Raw genomic sequence first — 12,605 nt, 5'->3', positions numbered from 1 at the left:
GAGAAAGGTCTTCAATCAAACCCAACTATGACCCTCAAGCTACAATAACAAAAACTCCATCACACAATAAAATGCACCTCCAGGTGCTCTTACCAGCTGAGTCATCTTGCCAGCCCAAAATATTGCTTATAACTTTCTCTTCGAAACTGTACTTATCTATTTATCTGTTTAGCTTGTGTGCTGTATGAATTATAAAGATGACTGGCAAATGGAAAGAAAACATATAGTTCTTAAAGAACAGAACAATAATCATTCCAACAATTAACAGTAAGACATAAAACTACCAAGACAAATCTTAACAGCAGTTATAAATAGAGAATTTTTGCCCAAATATTCTAAGAGTAACAAAAATTTCAAGAAAGGAAATAAAATATTTCGGGTTTTCCTGGAGAAAAATATATACGTACTTGGTAAGTTGCCCTTTGTTCTTGTTGTTATCTACTCCATTGTAGGTCACTGCTGCTAGTTTTCTGCTTCTGTAGTTCTCATAGTGTACGTTATTGGTAACATCTTTCAAGTCCTGCATGTGTGTTCTGTCATAAATAGCAAGAGTTTGCTTTTGTTAAAGGCTTTGACACAATTAAAAATTTCACCAAGATAAAAATCTCAAATTTAAACTATTAAGAAAGATGGCATTCACATGTCTTCATTGACAGACAAAGCAGATAAAGCCAAACAGAAATTTAAATTCCTGATGAGCTTTCAAGGGCCATCAATCAATCAAAGAATAACTTTCTACCAAAGAAATAGTTAAAGAAGGAAAAGTGGATTGCTATGCTATTGAAGGTCGTACCTAACAGAAACAGAAATTGCTTTCCTTGAAGCAACTGTTACCAAGGTAGTTTACACATGGACCCTTAAAATAATAGATCAGATTGTTTACTAACTAGGGAATCTTAATTTATAATAACTTCCTGTTTATCCAAGCTGTCCAGTGAATGTGCTGTTTTGGGTAACCTTTATATTGTATATAAAAATCAAGGTACAAGAGATAAAGTATACAACTTATAGGATATGATGGCATGATTATCAATGATTAGAGATGATAAAGACTGAGTAATAACCCTCCTTTTTCTCTTTCCCACCACACTTCACACTTGCAGTATACACCATCTTTACCATTTTATCACAGCTTCAACAGAACACACAGTATTTGTCTTTCCTTACATCCAAATCCCATTTCCTATGAAGTACCTTACCTCACATCATGAAGGTACTTAACCTTAAGTTAGCAGGTAACTTAAGTATCTGGTTAATCTCCTATCTGATATTCCCAGTTCTCAAAGCTTACTTGTCTTAGTACTAAGTTTGATTTTCCTGTCTACAACACACTCATTTTCTCTTCTAGTTACAACAGTTATACCTAAGCCTCTACTCCCTCGGCGTTAGTCAGGCTGGGCAGGTCCCAGCTCCTAGAACACATGAAATGAAATGAAACAACTCACACTAATTTGTTAAATCTTTTGGAACTAGTATAAGTTATGAGTGACATCAAACTATATAATTAGCTATACTGTGAGCTCTTCTTTAAAATAAAAGATGTATTTCTTTTATGCTCTTGCTACGGATAAATACTAGATAGTGGAACTGTAAAAAATATAGTAACTATATTCAGAAGGTAAGATGAATAGTATTTAAGAATATATCACTATGTAAGTTTTTCCAAATGTAGAAAAAGGAGAATTTCATGATGCTAACATGAAACATTTTTAGCAGAGTGTTGTGGGGCAAATCTGTATTCCCAATATTGGGAAGTGGAGGCTGCAGGATCAATTATACAAGGCCAGTGTTATAGCTATATACAAAGTTCAAGGTCAGGCTGGGCTGCATGAAACATTAACTACAACTTCACTAAAATTAGAAATTAAAGAAAAATGTTATTGTCTTAATTTAAATCTAATTTAATCACTATATCCCTTAAAAACTAATAAAATAAATTTATGAATAAATTAAGATATTGTCAAACTCCTATATTAGTGTCATTTAGCATGGTGGTTATCTATGTCACTAGAGTGTGATTGCCGAGTATGATTCCCGATGTTAGCCTGTAAGATTTCAAACTTGAGACAAGACTTATAGAAACAGGCATTAGGCAATTGGCATTGGCATCTCCTTTCTTCAAATACTTATTAAACAACCAGTAGCTACATCAAACACTCATCCCTCTTATGGCAAATATACTAGAAATTTTACTTTTATGTCATGTGTATGGGTGCTTGGTCCACATGTATGTCTGTGTACCACTTGTGTGCCTGCTGCTGTGGCAGTCAGAGTTTCTGGAATTTCCCTGGAGTTAGAAAGTTGTGAGCTACTATGTGGTGCTAGGAACGAGACCCAGGTCATTTGGAAGAACAGCCGGTGATGTTAATTGGTGAGCGTCTCTTCAGTCTAATAGCAGAATTTATATTTTCCTATGTACATGAAGTGCTGATGTGCTTATTAAATCCTCCTGTAAACATGGTCAGGCTCCTCTGCAATATTAGGGAGTCCTCCTTACTGGGTCTGAAGCAACTAATAACTAAAATCTTGGATAAACAATGCAAATTATTGTCACAGATTATTTACAAGTCAACAGGAGTAAAGATAGCATAACAATAGCTATACTTATAAAACACAAAGTGGCCTCTGAACTTGAACTGTACTGAGTGCTGCTTTCACTGCTGCTCACACTTACCGTATCAACATATTTCTTAGAATTGTAAAATCACAATGCTCACCATTTTCAACTGTAGAAAAAGTAAAAGAAAATAGACCACAGGTTAATTTTAATAACGTTTATATTTTCAAAGGAATATGAAAATAAAACCAAGGAGAGAATATGTCTAGAGAGAACTGCCTAGATCTGATTTTTACTATGGTTTAATACTAACATAGAACTATACTATGGAACTAACAAGGAACAATAGGCACAATACTGCTATTGGAGCATTTTAAAAACATCACTTTTCTATTCTTAGACTTTTCTTTGTGAATGTTTATATAGGTCCAATGTATGTGTGGATGTATGTATGTGTATCTGTGAAGGAAAGTTTCACATCAAATGTGGCCTCCTAATTTCCACCCTCGATTTTATTTATAGAAGCAGTCTGTTGATAAACCTGCAGACCCTCAGAGCACTATGATTACAGGTTGAATGCCAAGCCAGTCCTCATGTTTTTATGGCAAGCATTTTTATCCACTAAGACAACCCCTTAGCGCATCTTCATGTAACTTAATCCTCAGTGATAGAAATGTCCTAAGTGAGCTCTCTGGAAACAAATACTGATAAGTTTAAAGAAAGATGCACTTTCTCCTTATTAGTATAGAATAAATTTATTACATGATTCATTAAAAATCCTTGGTGTTGTAGCTAAGGGAGAATATATATAAAAACTTCCTTGAGACAACCAAAATGAAAAGGCTAGTCAAGATCTTCAAGATTCTTTATTTAAAAAGAAAAAAGTCATCAACAGGAACACTAAATGAGGATATAGCAAGGGAATGAGCAAAAAAAAAAAAAAAAAATAGCAATTACATAAATAAAGCAATTGTTTCAGAGTATGCTTCTAAGGGACATAAAAATTGCAAAGCCTTAATTCAGTAATTGCAGGTCACTTGGGAACAAAGTTGACAGTCCTTGGCCAAAATCACAAATAAGGACAATAACTTGGCATGATTTTATAAAAATTACACAAATATTTAAAACATCAACACATAATAAAGCAAACAACTCCAATTTAGTACAACACAGAAGACTATTAGAGTAAACTAATATACTACAAACTTAGGAAAATACTTCTCTTTCTAATAAGAACTTAGTACAACATAGAAAACTATTAGAGTAAACTAATATACTACAAACTTAGGAAAATACTTCTCTTTCCAGTAGGATTTCTGAGGTTTGATGTTATCACTAAAAGTTTACTGGCATTGAAAACTAACATACTAGGAACCATACTGAAAACAAGGCACTAGTCACATGATTGTGACTGGCTCTCTCCAAATTGCTCCATTTCCAAAGATTTATTAGATCCTAGGAAATAACCTTAGACCACGGGAAAAAACCCTCAACTATGAAACATGCTTTCAAGAAAGATAAACTGGCATGAAGGTTGTACAGGTCCAGGAGAGGGGGACAATGACAAATGACTGCTGACTGCAAAGTATAGGAGCTGAAGAATTAATATATACTTCCCTAACTTACGTAACTGAGAAACAGAATTCTACTTAACAGAAAAATGAAGAGTAGGAAAATGAAATAAAACCTATCATTTGAAAACCTGGAGTGTGTTATACATTGTGATTTTATATTACAAACTTCAGTACACATTTTTAGCCCCTTTTTGAGACCTTACATTGTTATTCACTGAAAAAAACCTTACCTTCAGCCACACCCCAAGGATACTGCCTTCCTCTGACTCTTTTGCCATTAACTTCAATGATAGTATTACTACCCACCACAGCAAGAGGTAAACGGTCCTATAAAATAAAGTGATATTATAAACACATCTCTACAGTACTCATGGTTCAATAATAAAATATTCAACATATTAACAAAAAATTACCTACATTCACTCTTACCAGCAAGCAATAATTATCCAGAAAATGGTTACTCAAGCATTATTATGAGAGTATATGATAAATAATTGCTTTTTAGGTACAATTTTAAGAATAATGTATTATGTATTTGTCAAATTAGTTGCCAAAAACTACTCTAAAAAGCATCCCATATTTGACACAGAATAAAAAAATACATTGATATTCAGAAAGAAAAGAGAGCAAGGGAAAGGACCACAAATCTATTTCATTATTATCCTTAACAATATGAGGTGCAGGAAATACCTATTTTCTAAACTAGTCAGAACCTCACACCCACTTGTTAAATCTATATCCACTCATTTTAATGCAGAGTAGAACTTTCCAATATTTTTGCTCTCTCAGAATTCTAGAAGAGGCTATTTTGCAAAACTTCTGAAATTCTTCATTGGTCAGACATAAATATTCTATCAATTATACATGTATATAAAAGACCAGTATTTACTAAACCACTTTGGCTCCAGGTACTCAAAAACAAGTATGAATAAAAACACAAAATTAAAAGCCAGGTGTGGTGGCCCCACCATCTGGGAGACAGAAGCAGGTGATCAACCTTGGAGTTTCAAGGTCCTCCTGGTGTACAGAGCTAGTTCTAGGATGGCCAGGCTACACAGAGGAACCTATCATAACAAACACTACAAAATTAAAATGATGTAGGGCTTTTGTTGACTTTGATAAAAAGAAGTAAGTTTTATCAGACTCTTAAAAAAAACGGAAAACAAAAATTAATTCCCTTCCTACTCATACTTGTTTATAAATATGAAAGCAATGTACTGACACCCATTCAGGGTGGCATTCACCCACTGCTCTGCAATGCTGGTCTAGGTGCTGTCAGTCAGAGGTAGCTGTAAGGCTGATAAACATTAGGGAACATCCCTATTTGTTTTTTAAGACTGTGGTCTTTCATATTAGAGCACAACTGGAAGGCTCAAACAGTTTACTGTGCAGACAAAGGAGCCTACCTTTATCTTCTTAACCAGCTTATTCTCTTCTTCATCATCCGTTTCTGGAAATTCATATATTTTAATTTTATGTTCTTGGATTTCTTTCATTATCTAAAACAGAAGAAGAGAAAGGGCACCGTACATGATTATGACATTGGCAGTATTTTTACTAAATATGTCTTAGATTCTATTTTAATATGAGACCTCTGGTGCTTTCTTGTTTTTATTTAAATACCAAAACCCAATACAGGGTAACAGGGAGAGAACATAACGGTGCCTACCGTGCAAAGTAGAAGGAGAAAAAAACAGAAAGAGAGAACTGATTCTACAAAATTCTTCTCCAACCTCTACAAGTACGACAGGGCACGCACCTTCCTTAACCCAGGTACACAAAGACAAATAGTGAAATGAAATTTAAAATATTTTAAATTCAACTATTTCAGAAGTGTGAATCATATGAGTCCTGTCCCAAATGAATTATAAAGAATTACAGAATATTTTACAATTACAATGGCATTTATTCAGCTGGTCTCCACTACAGTGGTTTTTGGTCATTTATTTAAAGAGAAGGAGATTATTTTTCTTCATATATCTTAATTCTGAAAGCTGAAACAACAGAGCTTAAAGTCACCTAAAAATTGTACCAAGAACAAGTAAAAAACACAACAGTCGCAGGAGAAAGGTTTACACTTTAACAGAAAAATTCATTACATGGACACATTGCATAGGCATAAATCTAAAGCAAGTATAGAGAAAACACACAGTAGAAATAAAGAACCTCAAGACTTAGTAATATCAGAATTACCTGGTTCAAAACAAATTATGAAGATTAAAACAAATTATGAAATCCAAAAGGATTTCAAAGACAAGGGAATGCAATGTAAATAAAATGTCACCCACCCATACAATTTGAACTCCTACCACTCTCCTAGCACAACCTTCCCTGGCTGTACTTTTATTACACGGCTATTCTCACAGCAAGAGTCTCCAACATCAACAAAGGGGCTATAAACAAGGTGAGTTAAATGACTAATATACTGAACAGAAATAACAGAAGTAAGATCTGCATGTTGGTACATGCCTGTAATACTAGCTAAAACAAGAGGACTGAGAGCTCCTTGCTAGCCTAGGCTGTAGATAAGAGCCTATCTCAAAAAAAAAAAAAAGAACAAGTTAAATTATCAATGCCCATCAATAGGACCATATCGTCATCACTGGGCATATATCTACTCTAAAAACAAAATAATGACTAGGTGAAATGGCACATGACATTAATTTAAGCACTTAGTAGGTAAGTGGATCTCTGATTTGAGGCCATCCTGATCTAAATAGTGGGTTCCAGGCAAACCAGACCTACAATGTGAGACCCTGTCTCAAAGGATAAACAGTGAAAATAAGTGATACCTGGCGTGATAGCTCATGTTTTAAATCCCAGCACTCAGGAAGCCGAGGCAGGCAAATCTCTGTAAGCTTGAGGGCAGCCTGGTCTATAGAACAAGTTCCATAAATCCTGGTCTATAAAGTCAAGACTACATAGAGACCCTCCCTATCTTTAATAAAATAACCAACCAATAAAATAGTTCCTAGCTTTAACAGTAGTGGTCCTTGGTCAGAAGTTACACAGGAAACTTATGTAAGCAAGCATTTTCAAAATAAAGCCTACGACCCCAACTTATCCTACAGAACTAATTGGTAAGGATAATGTCCAACAATGATTTTGATAAACCTCCAAATAATTCTATGGGTAAGAAACATGGCTCTAAGCATACAAAAAAGAAATTTAAGACTAGAAGAACACAGGTGTCAAGTATATGCACCGAAGGACTTGGGTTCAGTGTTCAGTGAAAGAAAAAGAGGAAGGGAGACAACAAATAGGCATGTGACCAATCTGAAAGTAGAACTCGTTACTAATCCATCCTTTTACTTCTAACTTGTCACAATAAATCCACACAAAGATATTGACCATTGAAGGTAGAAACTTTAGCGGTAGAGACAGAAATAGTGCCGTGATGCTGCATTCACCCTGTCTCAAATAAAAATGAGAAATAAGAAGAAAAATGGGAAAGAGGAAGAGAACAGGTAGAAAGAGGAATGAGGAAAAGGAGGAAGATGAACAGGAAGTGAAGGAGGAAGAAAAAGAATGGAAGAGGCTAAAGGAAGAAACCACCTATACTGAGAATATTAGTAGTAAAATCTGTTTAAGATGTCAAAATTTCTAAGAATTCAACACCACTCCAAAGCAAATTTAAACAGGTTTTTCTTACTGTAACAAGTTTTGAAGTATTCTAAAATTCATTTTAAAAAGATATTTTGTTACATTGAAGCCTATAAAGATAACGAAATAACAAAACTCTAAAGTCTATTTTGAATATAATACAAAATTTCTATTGTTTTTAAAATATTGGCCTAAAATTAAAAAATAGACTATTGGAATAGACAGACTTTCAGAAATTTACCTTAGAGTTCATAGATGTCAAATGTAACAAAACAAATACAATAATGTGAGAAAAGTGTATCATTAAGAATATTACTGAGGTAACAGGGCATGAGTTTAGGGGAGGAAGCGCGCGCGCGCACACACACACACACACACACACACACACACACACACACACACACACAATTATCTTCTAAATGTTTATCCTATTAAGTAATACAAGCAAAATTAAGATTCAAGAGAAAATAGAAAAAGCATAAGCTTATAATGATAAGCAAAAGATAAATGGACTATATTGTATATTGTAATAAAAGCTATTAATGACAAGAATGGTTGGAAAACATGTAGGTTAATTCTTGCTTACCTGCTTTTTAAACTGTTGGCATTCCTCTGGTGTAAGTGTGTCTGCTTTGGCAATTAAAGGAATGATATTCACTTTTTCATGCAAACGTTTCATAAACTCAATATCCAATGGTTTAAGTCTGAAATATATAGTATTTAATATTGTATTCATCTCTTTGAAAAAAAAGATTCTTCACATCTTTGACAATGAATACAGTGAGCTACTTTACTTACTTATCAGAAACATTCTAAAGATGTAATAGGTCAGCCAACAAGCAGGACAGGACTTTAAAAGAAGCAATGGAGTGGTTAAGGAGGATTTTTGACTCTTGGCTTTGAAATACCCTGGTCATTGATTTTTGGTCCTGGAGGAACTGGAAAAACCTGAAAGGCTCCTAATAGTATTTCCTAGATCAGCTTTATATCTATTAAGGTTTACAAGGTGGGTAAGGGTTTTTTTTTCCATGAAAAATTTTAGTTCTTTTTTGATAAACACAATTCTTGCTGTCAACTATCTTTCTTAGACAAAATACTAAAAGTCAGTCCTCAATATGCCTGTTTGTTATCATCTGGCTGCTGTGTTTTGGCCTTATACTTTTAAAACCAAAATAAAACTATGGTACTTGTCATCTAATGTGGCCAGTATGCAGCATCTAAAACACATTCCCTCACCTCTAGAACCCTCAGGATCCCCTTTGTAAGTCAAATCTTTTTTTTTTTTTTTAAGATTTATTTATTTTAAGTATAGGTGTACACTGTAGCTGTCTTGAGAGGGTTTTGGATCCCAGTGTAAATGGTTGTAAGCCACAATGTGGCTGCTGGAAGTGAACTCAAGTCCTCTCAAAAAGCAGTCAGTGAGTGCTCTTAACCACTGAGCCATCTCTCCAGTTCAGTAAGGTAGATCTTTAACTTGTGAATTCCCCAGACTTCTGTGCTAGGTCACCTTTATTTGTTAACCCTACATTCTTTCTGACTAAAATCACTACAATCATTTAGTGCCAATAATTCCCCAAACTACACCCATTCAAAACTTCACTCTGATGTCCAAGATACCGTCTAACTCAGTGGTTATACTCCTGGTATGTGCCATTCTCCATCTGAACCTTCATTTTTCACTCCTCTTCTCCATTATTAATACATGGTAGGTACTTCACAATGTACCCAAACACCTAAGATTTCTCCTTCATTTATTCTCCATTTCCTGAGATTATCAAGGCCTGCATGAAAGACAGAGGCACTAAAACAGATACCCTATCCATTTTAAACATTTCAATTCAGACCCCCAAGAAGTCCACCGTGGAGTTCTCTACATAAGCCTTTCCGGTTTCCTAGCACCGTACCCACACAACTACTACCTCAATCTGACAGCAGCATTCATTATTTGACTGACAGTCTTACTAAAAGCCATATTCTTTAGCTGTTATGACTCACTAACATTGTGAAGACAAATATTCTCTCCTTAATCTACTTGCAATGTACCAGGATGTTTTTAACTTCTCACAATTCTTTAAAAGTGCTATACTTAAAAAGTGTCATAGGCTACTACCATCCCTGCCTGGAACACTCTTTATTTTTACACCCCACCTATTTTGATTCATTTCTTACTTATGCATTCTTTTAGACATGGTTGACAGTTCAATCCCTCTGGAAATCATTTTCTAGATCCTCTATGTGCTGTGTTAAGAAACATTTGCCCTGTTTTTCCATTCTAACACTAAAAAAATCCTTTTAGTTGAGTGCTTTTTAACTCAATCATCTGTGTTTTTTTAGCATCCAGCAAAGGTGCTAACAAAAGAAGTAAAAAGCTATCATTATCTCAAGTCTTTTAGAAACCATAGTGAGGACTGAGTCTGTACCCCTAAAATGTTCCAGGACTATAACTGATGATCCACAGCAGTAAGTCAAGATAACGGAAATGCGATCCTAAAGCGTATTCCTTAACTGTATAAGGAACAATGAGAAAAATGGAAGAAAGGCTGAATTCTGTTATAATTCACTGTTATAAACAGTGATAAAGGCAAAATTCAGTTTTTAACAGAATCTTCCCAGTGAACAGTATAAAACAGCATAAAAGTTTTTAGTTTTTCTGCCTACACAAGGATTTTATATTTAAAAGCAATACATAAGTTCTGTTTTAGTTCTATTATCTAAATACTATGCACTTAGTGTATAGTATCACAACTTTTAAAAAGGGAGGTACCTATAATAGCTATGGCACGGGCTCAGGGAACTTAATGTCATAAGCATAAACTAAGAGCTCCTGCAGTCATAGGGTGTGCAGTAACTGTAGCACTGCAGTCATAGGGTGTACAGTAACTGTAGCACTGCAGTCATAGGGTGTGCTATAACTGTAGCACTGCAGTCATAGGGTGTGCTATAACTGTAGCACTGCAGTCATAGGGTGTGCTGTAACTGTAGCACTGCAGTCATAGGGTGTGCAGTAACTGTAGCACAGCAGTCATAGGGTGTGCAGTAACTGTAGCATTGCAGTCATAGGGTGTGCAGTAACTGTAGCACTGCAGTCATAGGGAGTGCAGTAACTGTAGCACTGCAGTCATAGGGTGTGCAGTAACTGTAGCACTGGGGGGATGGAAGGAAGTGGGTTTTCAAAGCACATTACAGGACAGACTGGTTCATACAGTTGGAATATGAAAAAGCAATAGATAAAATCAGAACCAAAGAACATCGAAATCAATTTAAAAATTAAATTGTAGGGAGGATAAAAGCCTTCATAAAACCCTTCTATACTTTTAAATCAGTTTAAAAGTATCGGATGCTTAAAAAACTTTAATTCAACATGTTGAGCATAAAGTGGCTGAAATTTTTTCTGTGCCCATTTAGTTTTCAAAGATTAAATTAATATAAATTCAATGGGGGGGTGGGGGTTAAGACAGGCCCAGGCTAAACTTGAACTCACTACATAGCCAACTCTGAAGGTGAGATTACATGTATGAACTAAAATGTTCAACTCAACAATTAGTTTTTAAACAATAAAAAGACCTTCATATACAATTTCTAGAAGGGAAAAGGTTATTTTACTTCAAAGCCTGTAACATGATTTTAAACTAAACTACAATTACATACATTTCTAAATAAAACTAATTGAGTCATCTTTGTTTAAAGTGACAATCGATATTAAAAGGATAAAACAGTATTTTATTATCTTAAACCTAGCTTTTAATAGCAGTTACTGAACAGTGAACAAGACAAAGGAAGCAATCGAAAATGAAATTTGAATTGCCTAATATCCAGTAATGACACAAGTAGATGATTGAAAAAGGAATTGATACTATATTGCATAGAACTGAGGGACTCACAGAAGGCCCATGCTTCATTTGCCATATTGTATATAATTTCAGCCCACAGAGAGAGCAGGTCATGTATAATCTGATACCAAATTCACTGTCATATTCTTCAATTTAATCTATGAGTATTACATACCAATAGGAAAAATTTTGTTCCATCTCTAAAAATTAAGCTGGTCGACTGTTTAGGAAAAGACACAGGAAATAAAAATTTTCCCTTGTGAAAAATCAAGAAATGGATTAAAGCCATATATATCATTTGAATTATAATTTCATTTCTTTAATAGAACAACTCTTATTTCCCATGTAATTTTAAGATAAAAATTACCCTCTAAGGAAAATAAGAATGTAATTTCATGAGAATCCTAACACTTGGAAAGAGTACAAAACATCTGTTAGAAACTCACTGATTTCTATTAACTGTAGATGCTCTTACTAGGCTGACTTCTAAGAAGCTGTGCTAATAAAAACCAGTTAGTAGAACTGGAGTGTGGTGGCACAGACCTTCAATTCTAGTACTTAGAAGGCAGACGCGGGAGGATCTATAGGAGTCTGAGGCCAGCCTTGTCTACAGAGCAAGTTCCAAGACAGGCAGGGCTATACAGAAAAAACCCTGTCTCCAAAAAAAAAAAAAAAAGAAGATAAAAGTATAAATTCTAGAGCTACCTACATGCTCATAGAAAGCTGTACATGCAGTGTGTGAGTGACAGTTTGGGGTTTTGGTTTGACTTCTGAGAAGTAGAGAGACATGGGTAAGGCACTGGCTGTCCTGGGGACTGACTGCAGAGCTTTGAACTGAGCGACATCCTAGCGCATGGTTTTGTGCTGTTTTATCTATTTTTAGTATTTCTTTCTTTTGATAGGATTTTGCTACCAAAAGACACAGCCGAGGCTGGTCTTGAATTTTCAACCTTTTAGCTTGAGCTCTCTGAGTACTGAGATTAAAGGTATGGCCATCAGAGCCTGCTGGTGTGTCACATTTCTAAAACAAAACAAAACAAA

General features: G+C 34.9%; 1 protein-coding gene across 6 annotated transcripts in view; it reads right to left on the bottom strand.

Moving 5' to 3' along the window:
* Positions 1-12,605, bottom strand: part of Septin7 (septin 7) — a 63,261-nt gene that overhangs the window by 6,112 nt on the left and 44,544 nt on the right. For all 6 annotated transcript variants that reach the window (NM_022616.2, NM_001113740.1, XM_087563578.1 and 3 more), the window contains 5 exon segments: positions 408-533; positions 2,675-2,726; positions 4,362-4,458; positions 5,538-5,630; positions 8,321-8,438. In NM_022616.2, coding sequence (NP_072138.2) covers positions 408-533; positions 2,675-2,726; positions 4,362-4,458; positions 5,538-5,630; positions 8,321-8,438 — 486 coding nt within the window.

This window comes from Rattus norvegicus, chromosome 8 (genome assembly GCF_021556685.1).
Source record: "Rattus norvegicus strain SHRSP/BbbUtx chromosome 8, alternate assembly SHRSP_T2T, whole genome shotgun sequence".
Taxonomy (NCBI): domain Eukaryota; kingdom Metazoa; phylum Chordata; class Mammalia; order Rodentia; family Muridae; genus Rattus; species Rattus norvegicus.
Note: the sequence above shows the minus strand (reverse complement) of the source record. Positions and strands in the feature narration are given on the sequence as shown.